Source organism: Phodopus roborovskii, unplaced genomic scaffold (assembly GCF_943737965.1).
Source record: "Phodopus roborovskii unplaced genomic scaffold, PHOROB, whole genome shotgun sequence".
Taxonomy (NCBI): Eukaryota; Metazoa; Chordata; class Mammalia; order Rodentia; family Cricetidae; genus Phodopus; species Phodopus roborovskii.
This window is the reverse complement of record NW_026126517.1, coordinates 34,314,992-34,341,638: the sequence shown is the minus strand read 5'-3', so window position 1 is coordinate 34,341,638 and position 26,647 is coordinate 34,314,992. Positions and strand designations below refer to the sequence as shown.

Sequence of the window (26,647 nt, the reverse complement as noted above, 5' to 3'; positions counted from 1 at the left end):
GGCCGTGTATGGTGCCATGTGAAAAATATCTAACTGGTTCCAGTGGGAAACAGACCAAAACAAGGAGACTGCCATAGTCCAACGTGGTGAACCAATGAGTTTACTGGGGTTACTTGGAGGAGTATGGGTAAGGGGTCATTTTCAGGAGGAGGGAGGACGACTTGAAGGCAGCTGCATCAGTACAGAAGCTCCATAGATCACAGTGTCTTTCAGGCAACTCCCCCAAGCTGAACCTCCTCAGCCATTCATCCTTTTATAACCTTGAGGCCCTTACACATCTGGTCAGTTCCAGGGGGTTCCTGAGACTCCTGGATTGTGTATTTCACATCTTACTTAGCCTCCCTTTAGATCTTTTGGAGTCTTATGGAGCCTTCCCTCTGAAATTCTCTGAAATCTTTAGAATTTACTAGATTTCAATAAACTTCCATCAGGGCTGTTTTGTTAAAACTCACACGGAAATGGCTTCACAATGCCTTGCTTGGTTAGAGGTAAGAGTCAGGAAGCAGAGGTGTAGCAGGATCCATTCTCCCTGAGCTTGTGTGGGAAGGTTGAGCATGTGCAGTGACTTCCTTTAGCATGTCCTAAATATGTGTATTCCCAGCCAGGCCTGATCAACTGAACACAGTTCAGACAGTGCAGCTATAAGAGTGTTTGGATGGCTGCTATGGAAAGCCAACCTTTATCTGGATGGAAAGTTTGAAAAATAGCATTTCTTACCTTTCAAGAACATTTTTAATTATGTAAAGACTAGGCTGGAGTATAGCTCAGTGGTAGAGTTCCCTGGGTTAGATCTCCAGCATGAAAGAAAAGAAAGGAAGGAAGAATAGGAAGCAGAAGGAAGCCTGAGGTTATAGCTCAGTTGGTAGAGTGCTTGCCTGGAATGATGTCCTAGGTTTGATTCCCTGCCACACACAACCACATAAAACTGATGAAGAACCAGGTAAGAGAGACAGAAGGGAGAGATAGGTAGATATCTGTGAGTTTGAGACCAATCTGGTCTAAAGAGCACATTCTATGCCATCCAGGGCTACAAAATGAGATCTTGTCTCTCAACAACAAACAGACAGACAAAACCTAATTGTAAGCTGAGCATGGTGGGGCTCACCTTTAATTCCATTACTGAGAAAGCAGAGGCAGGTAGATCTCTGAATTTGAAACTAGCCTGATTTATAGAGTGAGTTTCAGAATAGCCAGGGACACACTCTCTCTCTCTCTCTCTCTCTCTCTCTCTCTCTCTCTCTCTCTCACACACACACACACACACACACACACACACACCACTCAAAAAATCTAAATTATATATATAATTAACAACAAAAAAACCCCATTTGTGATGATAAATGCATCTTGGGGAGGGCAAAGCAGGAAGGTTAAGACAGTGAAGGTCATCTTTATATAGCAAGTTCCAGGCCAACTTCAGTGACATGAGACTCTGTCTCAAAAAACAACTATCTGGGTGGTGGTGGTGCACACTTTTAATCCCAGCACTTGGGAGGCAGAGTCATTCTTATCTCTGTGAATTCGAGGCCAGCCTGGTATACAGAGTGAGTTCCATGACAGAGAAACCCTGTCTGGAAAACAAAAACAAACCAAGAATATAATGAACCCTCAGAGTCTTACCATCCATTTTCAGCAATTACCATCCCAGGTCTGGCCTCCATTGTCCATACCACCTGCTTGTCCCAGGTTCTGCAATATTTGAGAACAAATAGCAGAGACATGGGTTCATCCATAAAGCTTTAGTATGTGTTTCCTAGATACTGAAAAACCGTAACTGGTACCATATTACACCTAAAATTTTTCCTAAATACTGAAAAACCATAGCCTCAATACCAAATTATACCCAAGAAATTTAACCACAATTCTTTAATATCAAATACCCATTGTTCCAATTTTGCCAACTCCAAACAAAATCTGTATTTTTACTTGTTCTCCCCACCCTGCAATCCCACCCCCACCCATCTTTTGTGAAACAGGATCTCACTATGGAGCCCAGGCTGACCTTGAACTCAAGAGTGATCCTCCTACCTTGTAGGTACTGGGATCACTAGCATGAGCCACCACACCCAGTTACACTTTGCATTTATTTGCTCTTTCTCTGTTCTTCCTCTTCCTCCTCCTCCTTTTTTCAAAGACAGGGTCTCATTATGTAGTCATGGCTGGCCTGAAACTTGCAACATGAACCAGACTAGTCTTGAACTAATAAAGACCCACCTGCTTCTGCCTTACAAGTGCTGAAATTACAGGTGCCACCACACCCAGCCTTGTTTTTGTTTTTTATGTTGCCCTGGCTGGCCTGGTATTTTCTATTCAACCCAAGCTAGTCTTATCAAACTCACAATGGTCCTCCTGCTTCAGCTTTCTGAGTGCTGAGATTACAGCCATATGCTGCCATGCCCAGCTGCTTTGTCTTTTAAGACACACTTTATTTATGGAATGTATCTGTGGAGGACCCAGAGGCACTGGCAGAATGAGCCATTGGGCATGCAGGACAGCAGAGGGCCACAGCTGAAGAGGAGGGTGAAGGGATGGAAAACAAAAGGGAAAGGGGCGGGTGGGTGGCCAGAGAGCAGGCTATTTCAGGGCTGTGGAAGAGCGGGACCTGGCACTGAGCATCCCTGAGTACTCCATCCTGTCACCAGCTACGGGGGCTGAGGGAGACCGGGAAGACAGTGGAAGCCAAAGAACAGGGGCAAAGCTCAAGTTGGCCAGGAGCCCAAGGCACAGCCAAGGCTGCAGGGTGGAGGTGAGAGAGGGCGGGGCCTAACATCAGACCTGCAAGAGAAACAGGATGTGTGTATTGGGGGGGGGGGGGGCAAGCACAGAGCTAAAACCAAAATCCTGGAAGGTCCCCTGCCTGACTCGCATGCACCCTGGATCAGTCAGGACCAGTTCCGGTGCCCAGAAATCAGCTCCTTTGCAATGCTGGGGACCAAGGGTCCATCAACTTCCCTCTGCCTTCTCTTCCCACTCCTGGCTCTGTACAGTGCTGAAAGGAGCCACCCTCCTCAACGCAGGTTTGAGTATAAGCTTAGCTTCAAGGGACCAAGGCTGGCAGTTCCTGGGGTTGGAATACCCTTCTGGAGCCACCATGGAGGTGAGTAACAATCAGGGACTGGTCATGCCCAGGGTCCTTCAGAGTGCTGAAGGGTCTACAGCCAGATAGACAGTGGGTGTGAGAGGCTCTCTGCAGGGAGGGGGTGACACTGGAGTGACAGTGCCTGGCCCAAGACCCCCCTCAGACTCGTCTCCTGTTCTGCCATGCCTAGCTGCTTTGCCTTTCAAGACATCTTTTCTTTGTTCATGGAATGTATCTGTGGAGGACCCAGAGGCACTGGCAGAATGAGCTATTGGGCATGCAGGACAGCAGAGGGCCACAGCTGAAGAGGAGGGTGAAGGGTTGCACGACAGGGGGAGAGGGACTGAGTGGTGGCCAGAGCGCAGGTGATGCACCACAACTCGACCTTACCTGCAGCTGTAGCTTCTCCCGTGCTCCTATGCTCCAGGAGTTTTCACCTTGCTTCTATCCCCCTCCCCTTCTGACTGTAAACACACCGGTGTGCACTGGTACACTCATGCACACACCTGATGTGCCTGATGCAAGGCAGCTTGAACAGGGATAAGCCTCCTCTCTGCTGTCCACATCCTGCGGGCCTAGAGGTCTGCTGGAAGGGATGCACTGTGTGTCCAGCCATGTTGTTACAGTGGGCACCAGGCCCTTCCCTGTGTGTTGGCGGTGGAAGCAGACAGGAGACGATCTTAACCCACAGGTCTGGGCTCAGGGTCCTCCAAACCCAGGCCTACAATTTGTCTGATCTTGTCCATAAAAGGGTCTGTGAAGATGTACTGAAAACTATACAATATGCAGGATCTTAAATTAAGAGTAAGAGAAAATTAAGAGTTAGAGTAGGTCATGAAATGAGTCCAGGAATAGGGCTCATTTCCAAAATATACTGTGAGATTTGCCCAGCCATGCGTGAATTTCATTCAGAGACTCCTAGCTGGCAAAGCAAAGAGAAAAAGAAGATTGGCTGTGTATTTCTGTCTGAGGTACAAATTCTGGACAGTGGCATGATCCCTGACTAAGATACTCCAAGATGGCGGCAGAGACTTCAATTCTCTGCCACAGAAGCCCAGGGGGTAAACAGAGGATAGGCTCTTTCACAGCCAGGTGCCGCCTTAGGGACAGCATAGCAGAGCCAGTACAATCCTCTCTGCTCAGAGCCTTGCCACAGCTAAGTATCACGGAGCATGTGGGGGAGTAGAGGCACGTCCTCCAAGATCACCAGGCGATGTGGTGGCTGTTTATTCTTTCATCTTTCCTTTCATCAGAGCCCCACCCAATGCTCCCCTGTGCCCAGCCTGGATACCCAGGACTGAGTCAGGCTCTCAGTCTGCAGTGAGGTCACAGACACTGCACATAAAGATGAGTATAAGTTTAGTCAGATAAGCCTTGCCTCCTGCAAGTCTCCTAGAGCTGGGTGTGGTGGTGTAGGCCTGTAATCCCAGCACTCGGGAGGCTGAGGCAGGAGAATCAAGAGCTTGAGGCTAGCCTGGACTGCTTGCCAAGACCTGTCTTCCTTATAAAAAGAGCTGAGATGGCTCAGCCAGTAAAAGCACTTGCCATGCAAGCCTGACAAGCTGCATTTGATTCCCACAGCCCGCAGTGGAATGAGACAATCAGCTATTGAAAAACTATTGAAAGTTACCTCTATATATGTGCCTGCATGTATACACACACACACACACACACACACACACACACACACACACACACACGTTTTAAAGTATGAAAACCTTGGGCAAGCAGTGCTGCTCAGTGTTGGGCTAGCAATATTGCTCAGTTGGCAGTTTGGCATGCACAAGACCCTGCCTTGAATCTAAGTCCCACACTAAACCAGGCAGGACAACCTGTTATCCCAGCACTCTGGAAATGGAGGCAGGAGAATCGGGAGTTTGGGATCATCTTTGGCTATCTGAAGAGTTCTAGGCCAGCCTGGGCTATTTTATGAAAACACAAACAAACAAAACAACATCTCACTTAAGGCAGTGGCGGCTTCTGGGGGCTCTGGAGCTCCTGTGCCTCCCCATCCACCACTGGCCTTTGCAGAGCAAACCGGTTGGATTAGCAACCTCCGGAAAGTCTTGGCAGGGTCTGGTCCTTGGGCCAGGTTCCAGGCTGGCAGGAGAGCCAGCTGGAATGCAGTCTGTGACCCCGTCCCTCCCTGCCATGTCTGCCTCTCTTTCACCCTCTCTTCTCCCATCACAGGGCGCCCCTTCTGACCTGCTCCCCCAGCCTCCACCCTACAGGCCACAGCCTGTCTCAGTCTCTCTTCCACAAGCCTTCCTCTTCTTGGGCCACCCTTGATCCCCTCCCCTAGGAGCCTTATGTAGGCACCCCTAGGAACCTCCCAGCTTGAACTTGTTATACTCCCATAGCTGTCTCTGGACTGGAAGCCTTAGTGGAAAGAGATGTGTTTGAACTTCTGAAAAATGGCATTTCCTGGAGACAGACTCTATGGAGATGATGATGATGTATGTGTGTTCAAGTGTGTGTGCACACAAGCACTAATCCATGCCTGCACATTTGAAGGGCAGAGTTGACATTAGGATATATTCCTTAATTGCTTCTCCACATTTGTTGTTCTTCTTGTTTTTTCAAGATAGGGTTTCTCTGTGTAGCCCTGGCTGGCCTGGGACTCTCTGTAGACCAGGCTGACCTTGAACTCAGAGATCCACCTGCCTCTGCCTCCCAAGTACTGGGGTTAAAGGCGTGCACCAAAACTGCCTGGCTGTTGTTATTTTCATATATATTTATTTATTGTTTTTTCCAGACAGGGGAGTTGTTATTTTTTTAATGATTTTTTTTATATGTATTGGTGTTTTGCCTGAATGTATGCCTGTATGAGGATGTTGGCTCCCCTGGAACTGGAGTTACAGGTAGTTGTGAACTGCCATATGGATGCTGGGAATTGAACCTGTGCCCTCTGGAAAAACAGTCAGTGCTCTAAAGTGCTGAGTCATCTCTCCAGCCTTCCATTTATTTTTCTTTTTCTTCCTTCCTTCCTTCCTTCCTTCCTTTCTTTCTTTCTTTCTTTTTTTTTAGTAAAGATGTCTCACTAAACCCAGAGCCCATTATTTCACTTAGATGGGCTGGCCAGCAAGCCCCCAGGACCCACCTGTCTCTGTACCCTGGTACTAGGGATATAAGCCAGGTTTGCATTGCCATGCCTAGATTGTTATTGTTGTTTGTTTTTTTAAGACAGGGCTTCTCTGTGTAGCTCTGGCTGTCCTAGAACTCACTTTGTAGACTAGGCTCACAGAGATCTACCTGCCTCTGCCTCCTGAGTACTGGGATCAAAGGTGTGCATCACCACCTCCCAGCTTTAGTTCGGCTTTTACTGGGTGCTGGGCATCTAAACTCAGGCCCTTATTCTTACATAGAAAGCAAGCACTTCACGCACTGAGCCATCCCCCCAGCCCCAGGACAAAGTCTGATGTGTAGCTGCCCCACACACACACTCTTTGTTCTTTGGAGGCCTACTACTCAGCTCCCAAATAAATACACAGATACTTATTTTTACTTAAGAGTGTTCAGCCTTAACTTTGCATGTTTTTAGCCATCTTTTCTTACATTATCCCATCTAATTTTTGACTCTGGAATTTTACCTTTCTCTATTCTACATACCTTTCTTTCCTTCTTCTCTGTGGCTGGTTGTGTGGCTAGATGGCTGACCCTTTGTGTCCTCCTCCCCTTCTCCTTGAATTACTCATCCTCTTGCCTCACCTCCTGAGTACTAGGATTACAGGTGTGTGCCACCACATTCAGTTTTATGGGGATACTGGGGATGGAACTCAGAGCTTTATATTTACTAGACAGGTACTCTACCAACTGAGTTCATCCCCAGGCCCATAAAATGAACTCTTATTAAAAAAAAAAAATACATGGCATAGACTCTCAGTGATGCTGAAGTGGAACACAGCAAAGTACTGCTCTTGCTGCCTTTCCTGGGTAGCACCCACCAGCTGCGTGCTGGTCCTATTTCCCCAATGGACTCTTGCATCTCACCAGCCAGCCCCATATCAAATGACAAGGTCTCGCTGTGAGCTCTTCCCCAGAGCTCTGCTTTTGCTAATGAGACAGAGAGGTGAGAGATGAGAGTCCAGTGGTCCCCAGATGTCCTGCTCCACAGACGCCATCCCAGGCCTAGAGGAAGTACGGCTGGCTCCGTCCATGAAGAACCAGAGTGGTGCCGTGTGGAGCAAGATCTCTGTCTCCTTCCCTGCCTGGGAAGTGGAGATGCAGATGAGGGTGACTGGACTGGGGTACCAGGGAGCCCTGGGTATGGTGAGTGGTCCTTACTCATATCTGTTGGGGAAGTAGGTGATAGCACCCAGGTACCGGTGTCCTTCAGAGTCCCTGACCTGTTGGCTGGAACTTGCAGGCCATGTGGTACATCCAGGACAGGGGTCAAATCAGCTCTGTCCCAGAGAGGCTGGTCTCATGGGATGGCATCAAAATCTTCTTTGACTCCTCCATCAATGATGTCCAGGTGGGTAGCCATCTCCTGCCCATCCCCCTGCCTGTCTTGACTCTAATCCTCACTCTCCTGACTGTGCCTGATTGTTATCGCCCACACAGAACAGCCCTGCCATCCGAGTGCTGGCCAGTGATGGGCATGGCCTCCAGGAGCAGTATGGGTAAGGGTCTGAGGGAAGTGTCCCCACCTTCTCTGGGTTTAGCAGTCACTTGTACTTCCTTGCCTAGAGTGCCCACCCCTCCTAGACCCACCACCTTCGCTGACTTCTCATTATGAGCCCTGCTGCCTCCCAGAATTCTTTCCCACTGGTCTGAGCTGTGCCTCAGGAGCCAGGGCCAGAGTATTCTTGTTCTTCTGGGTGATGGCCCCATCCTTCTCCAGTCATTCAGCTTACAAGCCCTGAGTAAAGTGACCAAAGCTGAAACTCCATGAGGGTCTCACTCCAGGTACCCTTATTTAGCATGGGGTGCTAGGTGAGGACACTTAGGCACCCAGAAAGGCTAATTGACCTGAATGGTTACACAGCAGTGGCCAGGGAGGATCTGGTACTGTTGTCTCTCTCTCCCAGAAGAGGTGGCCTCCTGTCTTTTCCCTGCTGGCTGCCTTAAGTGGCTGGACTGGTTTGTCAGTGTGTCTCAGCAAACATCCCTTAGCCCATCACAATTAGGATAATTGCTGACATTTATGGAGTTGGGCTTTCCGTATACCAGGCACAGTGCCCAGGCATTTGACATTGTCTTGTGAACCCTCATAACACTATTATGAGGTAGTTGCAATTATTATCCTCATTTTAAAGACAACAAGACAGGGCTCTGGGAAGGGGAGAGAATTTGCCCAAGGTTATAGAGCCAGACAATCATTACCTTGAATCTGTCCCCCCCCCCCCACTCTGCTACCCAACTCTAGGCTGACGGTGATAGCATAGTATGTACCCATGGGCCAGAGAAACTCAGTCTCAACTCTCTGCTCCTAACTCCCTAGACCTGCTGAGCCTCCCTTGGGGAAAGGTGAACTAGCCATACTGTCCTTGGCCTTTAGTATCTGCCTCAAAGAGTCTGAGCCTTGGCAGTTGGGAAAGCAACAGGCCTTGGAGCTTCAGGGAAGTAGAGGGAGGAAGGGGCAGTGGGATTAGGAGGTGAACTGGGGGATAGGAATTGGAAATTGCATGGTTAGCGTGGGCCCCTGTCCCTTCCCATCACCCCTGGTTCCTGTGAATTCTCAAGTTCAAGCCAACCCTGCCACGCAGAGCTTTCTTTCTTCTTCCTCCTTCTCCTGCCAAGGAAGCAAACTATAGCCAGGGAGTCAAGCTAGACAATAGGGACTTGTCCCAGGCCAGGTCAGCCAGTGGGGACAGTGACAATTCAGGCTTGGACAGAGTTGCTCCTGGGACTGTTCCGTGTTGGCCAGTGTGTGGGTCCTTTGTGGTCTGACTGCATTCCATAGGGATGGAGCTGTCCATGAGCTGGGCTCCTGTCACCGGGACTTCAGGAACTGGCCACACCCCTTACGAGTTCGGATCACCTATTGGAGGCAGAGGCTGCAAGTGAGTCACCCCTGCAGTTTCTGTGGGAGCCTCTGGTAAAGGTAGAGCTGTGATTTGGGGGTGCCTAGGATTCAAACAGCCTCATGCCTGTGACCCATGTGTCATCACACACTTTTTGATTTTCCTCGTTGTTTCTTTTGGGGTTTTGGTGGGGTGGAGAGGACTTTTTGTTTCCTCTTTTTTTCCCTTTTCTTTTCTTTGTTTACATCAGACCACAGTTTCCCCTCCTTCCTCTCCTCTCAGTCTCCCCTCCCGCATCAACTCCTATGCTTCTGTTCAGAAAAGGGCAGGCCTCCCATGGATATTAACCAAACAGGGTATATCAAGTTGCAGTAAGACCAGGCACCTTGCCTCATAGTAAACCTGGATGAGGCAACCCAGTATGAGGAAGAGGGCTCCAAAAGAGTCTCAGACAGCCCCTGCTCCCAGGGTTAGGAGTCCCACAAGGAGATTAAGTCACACAGCTGTCACATATATGCAGAGGGCCTAGGTCAGTCCCATCAGGCTCTCTAATTGTCGATTCAGTCTCTGAGCCCCTGTGAGTCCTGGTTAGTTGATTGTTTGTTTTTCTTGTGTGCCCTTGACCCCTCTGGCTCCTACAGTCCTTCCTCCCCCTCTTCCCCAGGATTCCCCAAGCTCTGCCTAATGTTCAGCTGTGGGTCTCTGCATCTGTTTCCATCAGTTTCTGGATGAAGCCTCTCTGATGACAATTGGATTAGGCACCAATCTATGAGGATAGTAGAATGTCATTAGGAATCATTTCATTGACTTTTTTTCTCTCCAGTTTTGTTTGGGTCTCTGGGCTGTCCTGCCTCTGGGTCCAGGCCCTCAAAAATGTCAGGGATGAGCTCCCTCTTGTGGCCCGGGTCTCAAGCTGAACCAGTCACTGGTTGTCCACTCCCACAATTTCTGTGCCACCTTTACCCCAGCACATCTTGTAGGAAGGACAGATTGTAGGTCAAAGGTTATGTGGCTGGATTGGTGTCCCAGCCCCTCCACTGGAAGTCTTGCCTGGTTATAGGAGACAGCCAGCTCAGGCTCTGTGTCCTCCATTGTTATGAGTCTCAGCTAGGGCCACTCTCATAGATTCCTGGGAATTTCCATTGCACCAGGTTTCTAGCTCGTCCCCAAGATGCCCCCCAATTCCATTTGTCTCTCACAGTACTCTCTCCCTCCACTTCCCCTACCTCCCTTCACTCCCAATGTCTATTCTGTCTCCCTTCCCAGGGAGATTCCATACATTCCCCTCTTGAGCCCCTCCTTGTTACTTAGCCTCTCTGGATCTGTAGCATGGTTTTTCTTTACTTTACAGCTAGTATCCATTTATAAGTAAGTACATCCCTTGTTTGTCTCTCTGGGTCTGGGTTACTTCACTCAGGGTGATTTTTTTTTCTAGTTCTGTCCATTTGCCTGAAATTTTCATGATATCATTGCCTTTAACAGCTGATTAATAATCCATTGTGTAAATATACTACAATTGCTTCATCTTCATCTATCCTTCTGTCGAGGGGCATTTAGGTTGTTTCCAATCTCTGGATATTATGAATAAAGCTGCTATTAACATAGATAAGCAAATGGTAGGAAGGAGCATCCTTTGGGGATATGCCCAGGAGTGGTATAGCTGGGTCTTGAGATAGATTAGTTCCCAGTTTTCTAAGAAACTGCTATATTGATTTCCAAAGTGGCTGTATAAGTTTGCACTCCCACCAACAGTGGAGGAATGTTCCTCTTGCTCCATATCCTCACCAGCAAGAGTTGTCACTTGGTGGTTTTGTTGTTGTTGTTTTGTTTGTTTGTTTTTCCAAGACAGGGTTTCTCTATTTTGCTTTGAACCCTGACCTGGAACTAGCTCTGTAGACCAGGCTGGACTCGAACTCACAGAGATCTGCCTGCCTCTGCCTTCCAAGTGCTGGGATCAAAGGCATGTGTCACCAACGTCCAGCTTGTGTTTTTGATCTTAGCTATTCTGACAGCTGTAATATGGAATCCCAGAGTTGTTTTGATTTGCACTTCTCTGATGGCTAAGGATGTTGAACATTTCTTAGTGTTTCTCAGCCATTTGAGATTCCTCTGTTGAGAATTCTGTCCAAATATGTTCCCCATTTTTTTATTGGGTTTATTTGGGTTTTTCCTTTATGTCTAGTTCATTGAGTTCTCTGTATATTTTGGAAATTAACCCTCTGTCAGATGTGGAGTTAGTGAAGGCCTTTTCCTTTTCTGTAGACTGCTGTTTTGTCCTATTGACAGTATCATTTGCCTTACAGAAGCATTTCAGTTTCATGAGATCCCATTTACTAATTGTCTATCTTAGTGCCTGCACTATTGGCGTTCTGTTCAGGAAGCTGTCTTCTGTGTCAGTGCATTCAAGGTTATTCTGCGCTTTCTCTGGATTTATGTGGAGGTCTTTGATCCACATGGACTTGAGTTTCATACAAAGAATCATTTTTTTTACATGTAGATCCCAGTTCCCTCTCCCTCCCTCCCTTTTACCCTCTCTCTTCCCTCACATGCACCCTGACCACCCTCCCCTCCCATCCCCCCACCCCAATTCCACATGTAGGGCAATGCCATCCAGGTGGGGTCATGTAAATCTGTCAAGTCATTTGAAGTAGGGACTAGGACTTCCCTCCTGTCTCTAGGTTAAGGGAGTGTCCCTCCATGGGGGATGTGTCCACAGGTACTTTTGTGCACCAGGAATACATCCTGGTTCCACTGTCTGAGATCCCTTAGATTGCTCAGTCCTTCTAACAGAGAGAGAGAGAGAGAGAGAGAGAGAGAGAGAGAGAGAGAGAGAAAACGAACATAAAAGAGGGAGCCATTATTGGTTTGATAAGAAAACTGAACCTAAAGAAAGGTCTAGAGATGAGAGAGCGGGACATCCGTCTTCGGGTCGCAGCGATTGTGGTGTTGATCAGCTGGGAGCGAATTAAAAATGGGTGATGTTGAGAAAGGCAAGAAGATTTTTGTTCAGAAGTGTGCCCAGTGCCACACTGTGGAAAAGGGAGGCAAGCATAAACCTGGACCAAATCTCCATGGTCTGTTTGGGAGGAAGACAGGTCAAGCTGCTGGATTCTCATACACAGATGCCAACAAGAACAAAGGCATCACCTGGGAAGAGGATACCCTGATGGAGTATTTGGAGAATCCCAGAAAGTACATCCCTGGAACAAAAATGATTTTCGCTGGAATTAAGAAGAAGGGAGAGAGGGCGGACCTAATAGCTTATCTTAAAAAGGCTACTAATGAGTAATCCCTTATTTATCACAGACAAATGTCTCATGACTTTTAATGTGTACTATAACTTAATTCATACACCAAAATTCAGATCAAAAAAAAGAAAGAAAGAAAGAAAGAAAGGTCTAGAGACCTACAAGACTGCTGCCAACTAACAATTTGAGCAACCATGGAAAGGCTACCATAAATGCCCTTCCCAGATAGTGGGCTCAACAACTAACTTATCCATTATCATGGAGCCCTCATCTAGTACCTGTTGGAAACAGAAGCAAACACCCATAACACTGAGTTGAAATAGAATCCAGGCGCAGAGGGAGAGGACAAGATCAGGTTGCAGAAACACATAGAGACAGCTGACCTGAACAAGGAGGAGCTAACGGGAATCTAGCATAGGACTGACTCAGACCTCCTGAATATGGGTCTCATACAAAGAATCTTAACAGACAGGAACATACAAGGCTCCCATGAAACCAGCATCTATGGCATTTTCATGCCATTCTGATCCCATTCTATCTCACCTCAGGCTGGTGAGTCTGAGTAGGGGTCGGTCCCTTATCCTGAGACCAGGCAGAGGCAAGAACTCACTCCCTCCATACCCCTCAGGTATCCTTGAGTGGAGGCCTTACTCCCAATGACCCTGAAGAGGTCTGTGTCAATGTGGAGCCCCTGCTTTTGGCCCCTGGAGGCTTCTTTGGGGTCTCAGCAGCCACCAGCACCTTAGCAGGTAAGGACCCTACCAGGTAGGGCTGTGTTCGATGATGTCAAAACCTTATTGCAGCTTCTAAAATACACCTTTGTATGGGGTCAACTACTTCCTCTGGGCTGGGCTGGGCTGGGCTGGCTTCTCCGACAGGAAGTCACATCGTCCTTGAAGAGCTATTGAAAGTCTCACATAGGAGACTGGGAATGTAGCTCTGCTGGGGACTGCTCAAGCAGCATTCAGGGTCCCAGGTATGGTGGTGCATGCCTGTAGTCACAGCACTTGGGAGGTAAAGGTGGGGGGGATCAGGATCTCAAAGTTATCCTCTGCTACATAGATTTACAGATCAACCTGGATTACACAAGACCCTGTCTCAAAAAACAAAAAAGTCTCAAATGAGATAGCACGTGAGAAAATTTATATTCTAGTATCAGTCTCCATACATGCACTTTACTGGATGCTGTAAGACGGTTAAGAAGGGACAGCACAAGCTACAGTAGGGAACAGAAGGATGTCTTGCAGTGGAGAGCTTGTGGAGGGTTCTACAACTGAAAAGCGGGCTGCAACCAGAGTATGGAAGTGTGTGAGTGCCAAGACTTAGTCTTTGATACTGGGGAGCCATGGAAGGCTCCTAAGGAGAGAAGAGTGGCATGGCTACAAGCTGGGGAAGCAGCCATTGTGTGCTTGCAATTGCAGTAACAGCAGCCCTCAGTGCCCCGTGGTCTGCTGTACGGCTGTTGGGCCCCACTCTGGGTGTGCGTGGTTCAACCCACACATCCCACACACTTGTGTATTTGACCTTCATACCTTCCCAATGAGACAAAGGTCAGAGTTGCCCACAGTCGTACAAGCCTCTTGTTTTCCCAGCGAATAGTAGAGTCTGGATGAATGAACTGCTGGGTAAAAAGCTCCTCATCTCCCCTTCATCTGTTCCCCTTCCAGATGACCATGATGTCCTGTCCTTCCTGACCTTCAGTTTGAGGGAACCAGGTCCAGAGGTAACGCCAGTCATTTCTTCCTGAGAGAGGTAGCCCAAGATGCGGCTCTCCTTATATGCCTCCACTCACAACGGGGCATCTTAGACCTGCCATTCTAGCTCTCATCCCAGCTAGCTCTCTGAGCTCTGCTAAAGTCAAGCTCTGGGCTGGGTAGTGTAGGGGCCAGGGTTTGTCCTCTAGGCTTCCTAGGTGACATTTACCTTTAATTCCAGTACTCAAGAGGCAGAGGTAGGTGGATTTCTGTAACTGCCAGGCCAGGGCTGCACAGTTAGGACCTTGTCCCAACAACAACAAAACAAAACTTTAAAAAGCCCAGGGTCAGGATCAGGAGTGGGAAGAGAAGGAATGCTAAAGAGGGGTCTGAGTCAGCAAGGAGGGGAGAGAAGGATGCCAGGAGGAGATGAACCTAAATGAGCACCAAACATAAAGACTGGAGCTCACAGTGAGTAGAGAAGGATGTGAGGATGTGGTAGGTATGGTGCTCATATGGCTGCAGGGCTCTATGGGAGCCTGGTGGTTGAGCTGTGGGTTCCTCCTTGGTCCCAGGAGTATGTGGTTAGGGAGGAAGACTGGGCTCCCAGGGGTCTTGAGGCTGTTGTGGGGAAGGCCGCCCCTCCCAGGACTCCCATGCATTTAGGTTTGACTTTCTATCTTTCTCTTCCAGGTGCCCCCCCAGACATTCATGGAGAAGGAGCAATTTCGCCTGGCCAGGAAGCTGGAAGGGCTGCAGGCAAGGCTGGCCTTGAACACCAGCAAGGACAGCATTCAACTGCTGGACTCCAAAGCCCAAGAAGAAGGTAAGGACCCAGGAAATAGGCAGGTGGGGCCATACCATACTGGAGGGCCACAGGAACCGTAGGACCCAAAGTCCAGTAACCAGTGGAGAAGTAGAGGCCTGAGGAGTCTGTATCTAAGCAGAACTTAGGCTAAATAGTCTGCCCTATGACCTGCACCCCCAAGACACATTTTCTTTTTTAACTTGTGTTTGTGAGCATGTGCAATCGTGTGTGTGTGTGTGTGTGTGTGTGTGTGTGTGTGTGTGTGTACACCAGAGCATTTGTGTGGCAGTAAGAGGACAACTTTGTGGAATCCATTCTCTCCTTCCACTTTTACATGGGTTCTGGGGAATCTGTGGATCAAACTTACATTGTCATGTTTTCCTGGCAAGCATTTTCTGTTGCTCACCCTGCTTGCCAGCCTCCAGACCTATTCCAGGGGAGGGTCTTTTTTTGTTGTTGTTTCTAGAAACAGGGTTTCTCTGTATTGCTTTGGACCCTGTCCTGGAACTCACTCTGTAGACCAGGCTGGCCTCAAACTCCCAGAGATCCGCCTGCCTCTGCTTCCTGAGTGCTGGGACTAAAGGCATGTGCCACCAGCGCCCAGCTAACGGAGGGTCTTGGAGCAGAATCTATACTTCCTCCTTTGCCACTCCCAAGCAAGATCTGCTGCCTCACCCCAGTGGTCTTTCCATCCTGACTCTGCCCCAATCCCCAGGTGGAAGGTTCTTTGACCTGGAGGATACACTGGTCAGACAAAGCCAGATACTGCAGGCCCTCCAGGCTCTCTCCAGGCAGTTGGACCAGGCCAAGAGGCAGTGGAAACAGCAGCTGGGCTCTACAGTTCAAGTCAGGCCTGAGGGAGGCTGGGTGAGTGGCCCTGGGGTACCCTATTTTCTACCCACAGCTGGAAAGAATAGTGACAATCTAGAGCTAGCTTTGTCAAAGCTTGGAGGGAAAGGAGGGCAGGCCACAGGATGCAAAAGGGCAGTATGTAAGAGGACATTAACACATAGCAATTGTCCTGCACCCACAGGGCTGGGCTTCAGAGAATAGATGCCAGGTATTTGGAATCTAGTCTATAGACAAATGGCAGAAATAGACTAGGCACTAATTTGCATATGGCTTCACATGTGATTTGCATAAGACTTGCTTAAATGCTCAGTTGCACCAGAAGCTTCTTTTCATCTCTGCTGCCTCCCTAGCTCCTCCTCTAGGTGTCATTCCCTAGGGCATGCTCTGACTTGGGGAGTGAAAGGTAAACCCAGCCAAAGTGCTGGCTAGTGGGCAGAGGGAGCCAGCGGTTCATGGAGGTTTTACTGGGCTCTGCCAGCCCAAGGCTTTAATCTTTTGTCCTCAGTCCAGAACAGTTTAGGCAAGGCTGTTGGAGTGATACAGAGGGAAGAGACCCACTCTCTTGGAATCTCTGATCCTGCCTTCATGTCCTGAACCTCACTTGCACGATTCTACCCCTCAGAAGTGTCTCCAGGTCACTCTGCCAGACTTGGACCCATGTACTGGATTTTAACCAGTTCTGGCCCTCAGTTTGGATCTCAGCCTAGGAGAAAGACACAGAGAGGGCTGAGTTGGGCTTCTGCCCCAGTGAGGGGGCAGGGACACTTTTTAAAAGGAGAAGGATTTATGGAAAGCATAAAGGGCCCTTTGGGGAGAAACAGCACACATTTGGTGTGGAAGGAGGGTCCTCTAGAAGCCCAGATGGGTAAGTTCTATGGGAGATTTAGTGTGCCCAAACAGAGGAGACCCGTGGCTATTTAGTAAGGCTTCTGGAAGAATGAAGGATTCCTGGGGAAGTTGGACTCTGCGGAGAGGGGCACTAGATAAAAGCCAGCCCTTCTGTAGAACACTACCCAGGTCAGCACCCTGCTCTATGGACAGCGGACTCTGCTCCAGACCCTGCAAGAGACTAGGTAAGGGAGAGGGTGAGGAGGTGGACTGAGAGGGAAGAAGGGCTGCTCTATCATCTTACCTCTGCCAGATTCCTGCCTCCAGTGCTGGGCTATAGGCACCCACAACCACACCTGGCTTTTTACCTGTGTGCTGGGAATGTGAACTCAGGCCCAGTGCTTGCAAAGCAAACACTCTTGTCCACTGAACCATCTCCTCAGTCCCTGAGGGCATTTATTTTGATAAAGGTTCTTGGAGGAAGCATAACCAAGATGAGGCCCTTTGGAGGAAGTGATATAAGCTCATTTTGCTTCCAGTCTCCCAGAATCTCACTCTGGTTCATCCTTGCCTGTGGAATGTTCTAGGGGTGGGGAGATCTCTTGCACATTGTTGGTCCTATGGCTGTAAACCCTCCAGCTAGATGCCTGGAGGTGGCAGAGGGCAAGAGTCCAAGAGGAGTTAGTTCCCCTGGGCTACAGATGAAAAGGGAGCCTGGCCAATTGACTAAAATTGTCTCAGGTTCTAGGGAGATGTTTTTTAGATATTTATTCTTTACCATGTGCTGGCTGTGGAGTATTATGGGAAAAGATTAAGTAATTTGGGTACAACCAAAAAGTGTAGTGGATCATTTTTCTTGATTTCCATGTCCCACCACACCACCAGGAAAGCAGCTGCCCAAATGGCTTCAGGAGCCCATGTTTTCTACCTGCCTGTGGGCACTAAGCATCACTTTTTTGAGCTGGACCAGATCCTCAGCCTCCTGCAGAAGGACCTCCGGGGTCTGATGGTAAGATCATCCTTGAGGTCTGGTCACTGCCACCTTCTCCTAACACTTCTACAGCTTCAGAGCATCTGTCCAGTACTCTTAACAGACACATCTGTATCTATATTTGCCTGCACATGGGTATGAAGAGGCACAGACCTCATCTTTGTGCTCTCTCTCTCTCTCTTTCTCTCTTTCTGGTTCTTTTGAGACAGGGTTTCTCTGTGTGGCCCTGGAACTCTCTGTAGACCAGGCTGACCTCAAACTCACAGAGATCTGCCTGCCTCTACCTCCCAAGTACTGGGATAGCCAGTGCATATGCCTGGCTATCTTTGCAATCTCTTGCTCAGGAGGAAGGCCCACAGACTCAATACTACCCAAAGGCCCTGGATGACCAGAAGGGAAGTGGACAGACTATGCCAGGGACCACTCAGATTCAGTGGTGATTGTCCCTGGGTCTCTGTTCTTCCTTGTTCTGTCCCTTGCCCTCGAGTCACCATGTGCTCCTCCTCTCTCATCTCTTTTGCCTTTGGTCTATTGATGATTCCAGGACCTAAAACGTCTGAGCTATTCCCACAGATGGAACCATGCAAGATTGGAGCAGGAGGCAGCTTTGGACATTTGTCTTTTTTTCCTTGTTCTCTAGATGACAGCCCCAGGATAGCCCAAGCCTGAGGGAGATAAATAGGGACCATGGGCAAGGCAGAGATTCCAGCCCCCCCTCCCCCGCATTAGATGCTGAAGCAGGGCCTCATACTTTTCCTTTTCAGAAAATGACAGCCAAGGCTCCCCGCCCATCTGGCTGGCTCTCAGGAACTTCTGCATGTCTTCACACGAGCATCTTCCTGTTCTTCCTTCTCATACAGACTGTAGGCTTCTTCTGCTACATGAACTTCAGGTGGGTCTTCCCACGGGCAGGATTTCCCATACCATATATATATCTTGGTTCTGGTCTACAACCATTGAACTTGAAATAGGGGACACCAAAGCTCAGATGGGAGCTACCCAATTCACCTGAGGGTGGGGAGCAGAATATAGACCAGGGATACCTCACTTACCAAGCACAGACACCCACTCAGGCACCAGTCCCATCTGGTCCTGCCCTACAAAGCTCACTCTGGAGTGAGCACCTGAAAACTAACTGATAGCCAGACCTTATGCTGCCAGTACTATGATGGCTGGAAGCTTGGAGAATTGGGAAAAAGCAACTGAATCATCTTTGGGGTGGGGTTGGGGTGAATGGGGATCAGGGAATTGACTTGGAAAGGATATTTGATTTGGGTCATCAAAGTGACTAAGAGTTTTCAGCCTGACAAAATAGGTAAAGTCACTGATGCAGAGGGAAGAGCATCAGAAAAAGCATGGAGGCATGAAAAAAGCATCTTTAGGGGAAAGAAAAAAGCAGCAACTAAATACTATTGAAGTAAGGGGCAAGACCAGTTTCCAAGATTGGGTATTCTGGATTGGAGATGAATGCCTTTAATCTCAGCACCTGGAAGGCTGGGGCAAAGGGATGCTGAAATCTGGACCAGCCTGGGCTACAAAGTAAAATCTTGTCTAAAAAACAAAGAAGAAAATGTGTGTATAGGAGTGCAGCTTTGGCACTAAGAAACCCAGAAAAACTTCAAATGCCAGGGTGAAATGTAAACGTACGTGGCATGTCAAGGGACACAGAAGGTCCAAAAAGAATATGGGAGGCTGTGGAACATTGAGTATTGAGGGACAAGTGTTAGTCTTGGTTTCAGAAGGGAGACTCAAATAATCTTTTCTCTCTGGCAGCAGGCAGGAGCTGGACAATAGGCTTCAGGAGTACCTGTCCACAGGAAGCCCTCCTCTAGAGCCTGCATTGCCCATCCCTAGGACACTAGGGGCTCTGAGGAGACAGCCTGTCCCCTACAGCATGCAAGCTTGACCCAGCTCAAAGCCATGTCTTATCAGGAGACAAATGGGAGATGGAGGATTTGGCCAGTATCCTTCCTAAGTGCCCACATCTTAGCTTTTGGCAAGCTCGTCATATTAAAGGTGATGTTCCTCTCCCCATGCCGATCCCCTCATTTACCTTACAAACTCACACAATCTCTGATAACTTCCACCTTTTCTAGATAGGTAGAGGGAATAGGGTCCAAGCAGGCAAAAAGGCCAAGGGTCAGGTACCCGCACAGCCTTTTCTTGTAGACTACTGAAGCAAAGGGAGACAACTGGCAAAATTCTGTTCCTAAACTCACCAAGGACAAGGAGAGGTCCCTGGGTTCTTTCTGGCTCATCTTTTCAATGCCTCCAAACAACACTCCCTTTCCCTACTCCCTGAGGCTCCAGGGACAGCAGGGCAGACACGTGACAGAGGAACTGAGCACAAACTCACCGGACCATATAACTGAGATTCCTGCTCATGCTCTTGAGGTCTCCCCACTTCCCAGCCTTGAGTGCTTTTTGGCAGCTGGTAGGGTCAACAGATTGGAGGTGGGGTAGAAAGAGGATGCAATGGGACCCAAGGCTGGGGGTGTTTGGTTCTTGATGCTACCGGGGGCTCCTAGCTGAAGTCCTGGTTCTCGATGACCTAGGAGTAGAGGACATTGCACAGGGATCAAGGCACACATCAGTGCATTCCCTTCTCCCAGGGCAGCGACCCCACAACCGCAAGCCTTAAAATCAGCTGTCAGCAGTAGCCAGCAGAGCTTGGCTGGCGCTAAAGGAGGCACATGGGAAAGGCGGGAGTGAGGAGCAGGCACGTGGTCCAGGCTTCTCAGCCCCGTGCATGCCCCCACCCCCATGAGGAGGGGTTGGGAAAGTAGGGGCAGCGAGCAAAGCATAAGGCGCAAGCTTGCAGCCGGAGCTGTCCCCGGGACTTAGTGCTGAAGTAGGCGCCGACGAACAGGCGCCTGGTACAGTGGCCAGAGAAGACCATGGCGTTCATGGTGAAGACCATGGTGGGCGGCCAGCTGAAGAACCTCACCGGGAGCCTTGGGGGCGGCGAGGACAAGGGGGACGGAGACAAGTCTGCAGCTGAAGCACAGGGCATGAGCCGAGAAGAGTATGAGGAGTATCAGAAGCAACTGGTGGAGGAGAAGTAAGTGGAATTCTTTCTTCGCTCCTGTGACCCACATACCGACCCACATACCGACCGACATTACCCTTGCTATGCCCACCCCTGGGTCAGCTCCCCTTTACATCTCCTAAACATGGTAAGAGGACGGGAGGTGCCCTGTGGGCTACTTTCACAACCACCCCATTTGAAACCCAGACCCCTGTTCCAGCTTCATTCTCTACCCCAGGGGAGTTGGGGGAAGGGTGATGAGTGCGGGGCTGGGGTGGGGTGGTTGTGGGGTGGAGGTGGTGCACGTGCAGCTCTGATGAAATAGGTAATCTCTTAATCCGATCTGGTTTTAACCGCTTGTCTTCCAACTGTGCTTTTCATTAGGCAGGGCGCAGAGTCACAGGGACATGTCCACAGTGGGATTATTGGTAAATACTGAGCCTACTCTGTGCAGAATAGAGACAGAATGAGCTAGAGTCTGATCTTTGAGATGAGGGTTGCTTCGCTCAGAGCCTTGTTTTACTTATTAGCTGAGTAACTTTAAGAAAGTCACTTAGCATTTTCGTGACTCCTTTCTCCTTCTGGAAAATGGGAATGGTAGTCACAATGCATGCTTTATATTTCCCTAAAAGCTGAATGATTTCAGGCTTTACTACAGCATCTGGGACATGGCAAATCTTCATGAAATGCTAACTGTTGTTATTTTATTTAATCCCGGTTTTAAATGATTTACTGAAGAACATATCAAAAGTGGCAATAGAACCATGGGTCAAGTCCAGAGCACTCCCCACCCCCACACACACACCCTTGCACACATACCTTCACTGCCTGCTCCACACAGCTAATCAGAGAAGGAACGACAGACCCCAGTCAGTGATTGCAAAGGACATATGTGTTAGGACCTTCAGAGAGAGAGAGAGAGTCAGTCAGACTGTCATCCAGTCCTCTCCATCCCTTGGCAGGAGTAGAGAACACAGAGGAAGGACACTTTGATGGGTCTGAGGTGACTGGGCACAGGCCAGCTGGAGCTTGGAGAACCCATGCAGCTCCTCCCCAAGTCTTCCAGACCTTTTTAGTCCTTCCTTTGCAGATAGCCCACACCTTCTTTCAACCCCTGAGACAACTTCCCAACTGATGTCCTTTTCGCCTGCAGGATGGAGCGAGATGCACAGTTCACACAGAGGAAGGCAGAACGGGCCACACTGAGGAGTCACTTCAGAGACAAATACCGTCTGCCCAAGGTATCCAGGACCTAAAGTGTAAGGAGCTCCTGGGACCCTGAGCACTGGGAGCTGGACTTCCTCAGGGACCCTCAGCTCTTGCCCATTTTTCCTTCCTTATCCATTCATTCACTCACTCCTTCATTCATTTACATATTCAGAGCTGAGACAGACCCCAGGCCTTTGGAAGCTTACCGGTTTGTGTTTGTAGTTAGTTCTCTTTCCTTCACTTCCATCTCTCCAACCTGGGTCAATGCTGGCCCATGAAGACACAGCAGAATCAGAAAGACACTATGTAAGGGGGTGAGCTCTTATGTGGCTGTTGAATACATTCAGAGAGCTGGCAGAAGGAGAGAACGTGATTCTTCCTTCCTGTGCACCAGGTACTTAACCCTCATGTTCTCACCTGACTGTCTCAATAAAGCTGCTAGGTAATTGTCACTGCATGTGTGAAAGAAGAAACTGAGCTCAGGGACAACAATAAGATACTCCTAAGGTCATACGGCCACTGGGTGAAAGCTCAGCTCCAGCCCTCAGGCTACTTTCCAAGATATAGGGGTTTACATACAAAGAACAAGATACCCCCTTAGCCTGTCTTTGTCCCCAAGATGCTATAGCACTAGATACAAATGTGCCACTCCTACATGGGACAAGCCACTTCCCAGAATGTCACCTTTGTTTGCCCAGAGCTGTTGTTCTAGACTCCAAGGACTGGGTGCCATAGCCTTGGCCTTGATTTTCTACTTGAGTTCAGAGATCAAATATGTTGTATCACATTTGCCAATCCAACAAGTGTTTACTGAGCCCCTGGCTGCCACTGACTTCCCATAAGTCTCTCAAAGGCAAACCTGGTTCAAAAAGTCTACATTTTTGCAAGTCCAGGTAGCAATGGGGTCATGGCTCAAATGCTTTCACTAAACATGTAAGAGACATTACTCTGCCATGAGGGAATTTTGAGTCTAGCAGCCAAGGTAAGACTTGCAACTGTGTAGGACACAGGAGTAGACCCCAAACATCTCCCAGAGGCCTAGGGTAGTATGGTGGCTCTCAGTAGGTGCAAAGGGAGTACAGGAATTGAAATAAGTGACAGGTGTGAATCTGGCTTACCATTTCCCTTCCTAGTTGTATGATCTTAGGCAGTTTTTTAAAATCTTTGAGTCTCCATTTTTTTTTTTTTAATTTGGCAAGTAAAGTCGAGATGACAGGTCCACTCCTGAGTGCTGAGATCACAGTGTGGGCCACTTGTCATTTTTTTGCCCTAGTTTTTGTTCATTTGCTTCTAGACATGTCTCATTATGTAGCCCTGGCTGGCCTGGAACTTTTGATGGTAGATCAGGCTGGCTTTGAACTCTTAGAGATTCACTGGCTTCTGTCTCCCAAATGCTGGAATTAAAGGCATTTGTTATCACTCCTGGCTTTTCCTAGTTTTGTTTATTTTTGTTTGTTTTGTTTTGAGACATGTTTTCTTTGTATAGCCCTGGCTGTTCTGGAACTTGCTTTGTAGCTCTGTAGACCAGACTGGCCTCAAACTGAGAGATCTGCCTGCTGGGATTAAAGGTGTGCACCACCATTGCTGGAATTTTCCTAGTTTTTTAGCCACAAAAAGTAAAAGCATTCTTGGTGCTAGAAAGATGGCTCAGTGGTTAAAACCACTTGTTGCTCTTGCAGAAGACTGGAGTTTAGTTCCCAGTGTGCACATCAGAAGCTCCCAACTGTAACTCCAGCTTCAGGGGTCTGATGCCCTCTTCAGGCCTCCATGGGTCCCCATACACACACACACACACACACACACACACACACACACACACACACACACACACAAACAAATAATAAAATAAATCTAAAAATAAGTTAAAAGCACCTAGGCTGCTGTCAGCCGTAGACCAGGTATTGATATAAGGTACCCATCAGTATTTTTGTTGTACCATTCAGTGTAGTTAGCCACAGTCAACACATGACTCAGCTGGCCATAACAGAGTGACGTTTTCCTTTTGGTTTAGTCTCTCTGCTATTCAGTCCTTCAGTATCTCAGGTGAGTAAAGCAGTGCAAAAGCAGCAAGGTTTGAAAGTGAAAAGTCTCCACATCCACCCATGGAAGGCTTGACTCAGATGTGGGGGCAGATGCTGACCTTACTGGAGTATGGCCTCCACGAATCCAGCCTGCTAGGTCCTCCTAAACCTCCACCCTTGACTCATCTCTCTTCCCTTCAGAACGAGACTGATGAAAGCCAGATCCAGCTGGCAGGTGGAGATGTGGAGCTGCCTCGGGAGTTAGCCAAGATGATCGAGGAGGACACAGAGGAAGAAGAGGATAAGGCCTCTGTGCTGGGACAGCTGGCCAGCCTCCCTGGCTTGGACCTCAGCTCACTCAAGGACAAGGCCCAAACTACACTAGGGGACCTCAAGCAATCAGCTGAGAAGTGCCACATCATGTGACTACTTCTCCTGGGGTTGCCTCTGGAATGGCCAGAGGGCTGGTTTCACATGAGGGCTAAGGAAGTGTTGCAACTTCCAGATACCTCCACTCCATCTTGGGCTTTTCCCCACTGCCCCAGAGCCTAGCCCCAGAGCTTTCTCATCCATGTCCAGCCCAAGCTCTGACTCTCCCTCTTTATTGCCTGCCAAGTTCCCATTCTTCCCTCTGTCCCTCTTCTGCCTGGAAAGTTTCCCACGCTGATAGGATTAGCCCAACCCTCTCTGGGTACAGCCCCCTGTTCTTTCACACAAGAACACTCACAGAAGGACACAGAAACCCTGGCTCGTTTGCCACAGATGCCTCCTGGCACACATAGACACCCTTGGGTTCCCAGCCCCTCCAGATACCAGATCTCGGATGCTCAGATCTGGGGACACAGGAGGTCTGTTCCTATCCCCACCTTTATCGTCCCAGAAGCTGCTCCTTCTGGGTTTCATCTCATCATCTGTAAAATGGGGATGGACTGAGTGAATTCTAAAATTCTCTGATTGGTACCCCTGGCCACTCAGAACAGAGCCCACATCCCTTCTTAGGCAGGGCAGCAGCTGCAGCCACAGCATCACACAGCTGCCACTGTGGGCTCTGGGAACGGAGCAATGCCGTGTGAGGGGCGAAGTGCCAAGGATGGAGCTGGCACTGAACAGTAGCTCAAGCAGCTCCAGACCTTCTCTGGGCCCAGGGCCCAGCCAAATTTTGTTCTGTTCCTGTAGAATTCTCTGGATTCCATAGTTGGAATTTCCTCTTCTCGTGCAGTGGAAAAATAAAAATTCCAAATGGCATGACTATCTTCCCACTTGCTGCTGACTGGGAGTTCACAGGCCCCAAGCCTGCCCTTGGAGGGGTGCCCTCTACCTCTTCACCTGCAGCTTCAGAGGGCCCTAGGACGGGAACAAGAAAATGGAGCTTCTGTGGGGTCCACTCTTTAGTGTCAGCCTTTATAAGAGTGCCCTCTCAGGCCGCACATGCGGGCAGGGAGGGCCTTCACTGAGGAAGCAGTGCACTGTGGGCTCAGTGAAGTAAGTCTAAGCACCAAGCATTAGAGGAGGGTGGCAGCCAGCTGGATGGAGAGGTGCATGGGAAGGTGGGCCTTGCAGTGTTTCCTGAGGTCGGAGGGAGGGCTGTCTCTGACACCTGTCCTGTGGTGTTCCTCCACCTAAGAGGTGGAGAATGAAACAGAAGAAAGGATCACTGTGCTCCAGCTGGGCACTGCTGTGTGTCCTTAAGGTCCTTTGCTTCTCTGAGCCTGTGTTGCTCTTGGTAAAATGAAGAGTTCTCTTCCCCATGAATGATAATATGGGTTTCAAAGGGTGGCTATTTGTTTTCTCCCCCATCCCTTGGTAGTGCTGGGGACCCAGGGTCTCACACACTGCACACTAAGGCAATGCTCTACCACTGAGCTACACTCACACCCTAAAGATTACCCTCTAACAGTCATGGCAATACATTCTTTAAAATAGCTGAGGTGGAAGGACCAGCAGTCATACTGCCCCGCCCCAAGTGAGACCTGCTGGTGAAGGCTACACCAGTTCCTGGCACCTGGCAGGGAGGTGGCCTAAGATGGGAAGCTGGTGCCCTCAAGAGTTTGTGTTTAGGCAGTGAATTATTGTTTCTGCTGGTTCTCTCTCTCTCTCCTCTCTCTCTCTCTCTCTCTCTCTCTCTCTCTCTCTGTGTGTGTGTGTGTGTGTGTGTGTGTGTGTTGGTTGGTTGGTTGGAATTAGTGTTACTTTATTTTGTTTGAGACAGAGTCTCAGGTAGCTCAGGATGACCTCAAACTTCTATGTAGGCAGTGATGATCTTGGACCTCTGATTGTTACTTCCTTAGTACCTTGATTACAAGAATGGGCCACTCTACCCAATTTAGGCTGTTCTTGGAATCCGGACAAGGGCTTTGTGCTTGTTAGGCAAGCACTTTTACCAACTGGGCTGCATCCTCACCTCCTATGTTTGGTGTTTTTAATTTGATTTTATTATTTTTTGTTTATGAGTGTTTGTCTGCAAATACATATGTGCACCATGGGTGTGCCTGGTGACCAAGGAGGCCAGAGGAGGGCGTCAGATACCCCTGGAACTGTAGCTACACATGGTTTTGAGTTGCCGTGGGGTGCTGGGAATTGAGTCTGTATCTGGAAGGACAGCCAGTGCTCTTAATCACAGTGTCATTTCCTTTGTATTTGAGAGGGGAATCTCACCATCTAGCCCAGGCTAGTCTGGAATTTTCATCTTCCTGATTTAGCCTTCCAAGTGCTAGGATTACAAATGTGCAGCAACACTGTGTATGGCTTTAGTAAGGAATCAAAGAGAAATTTTTTTTTTTCTTAAATGAAGACTCCAAATGTCATTATACTCTCTGGTGGTTGGCAGGCAGGATGGGGGACAGTGTTCTGCAAGTTCCAAGTAGCTGCTGCTCCTGTGGGTCATCCCAGGAGCTTGCTAGGCAGTGCTACAGGTCCCTGGTGC

General features: G+C 48.9%; 2 protein-coding genes across 3 annotated transcripts; both read left to right on the top strand.

Moving 5' to 3' along the window:
- Positions 1–2,891: 2,891 nt before the first annotated feature.
- Lman1l (lectin, mannose binding 1 like) lies at positions 2,892–19,498 on the top strand. 2 transcript variants are annotated; one of them, XM_051197567.1, is made up of 13 exons: positions 2,892–3,097; positions 7,194–7,348; positions 7,446–7,553; positions 7,643–7,701; positions 8,985–9,084; positions 12,922–13,042; positions 13,961–14,016; positions 14,681–14,813; positions 15,511–15,662; positions 16,653–16,720; positions 17,361–17,484; positions 18,231–18,358; positions 19,240–19,498. In XM_051197567.1, the coding sequence occupies exons 1-13, from the start codon at positions 2,923–2,925 to the stop codon at positions 19,370–19,372; spliced, it is 1,512 nt and encodes a 503-aa protein (XP_051053524.1). In that variant the 5' UTR covers positions 2,892–2,922; the 3' UTR covers positions 19,373–19,498. The 2 variants fall into 2 exon arrangements, with proteins under 2 accessions (XP_051053524.1, XP_051053523.1); XM_051197566.1 differs by lacking the exon at positions 2,892–3,097 and having other exon boundaries at positions 7,090–7,348; positions 19,243–19,498.
- A 77-nt stretch (positions 19,499–19,575) lies between these two features.
- On the top strand, positions 19,576–25,048 carry Cplx3 (complexin 3). The gene is made up of 3 exons (XM_051197577.1): positions 19,576–20,527; positions 21,648–21,735; positions 23,926–25,048. The coding sequence occupies exons 1-3, from the start codon at positions 20,364–20,366 to the stop codon at positions 24,148–24,150; spliced, it is 477 nt and encodes a 158-aa protein (XP_051053534.1). The 5' UTR covers positions 19,576–20,363; the 3' UTR covers positions 24,151–25,048.
- Positions 25,049–26,647: the final 1,599 nt, after the last annotated feature.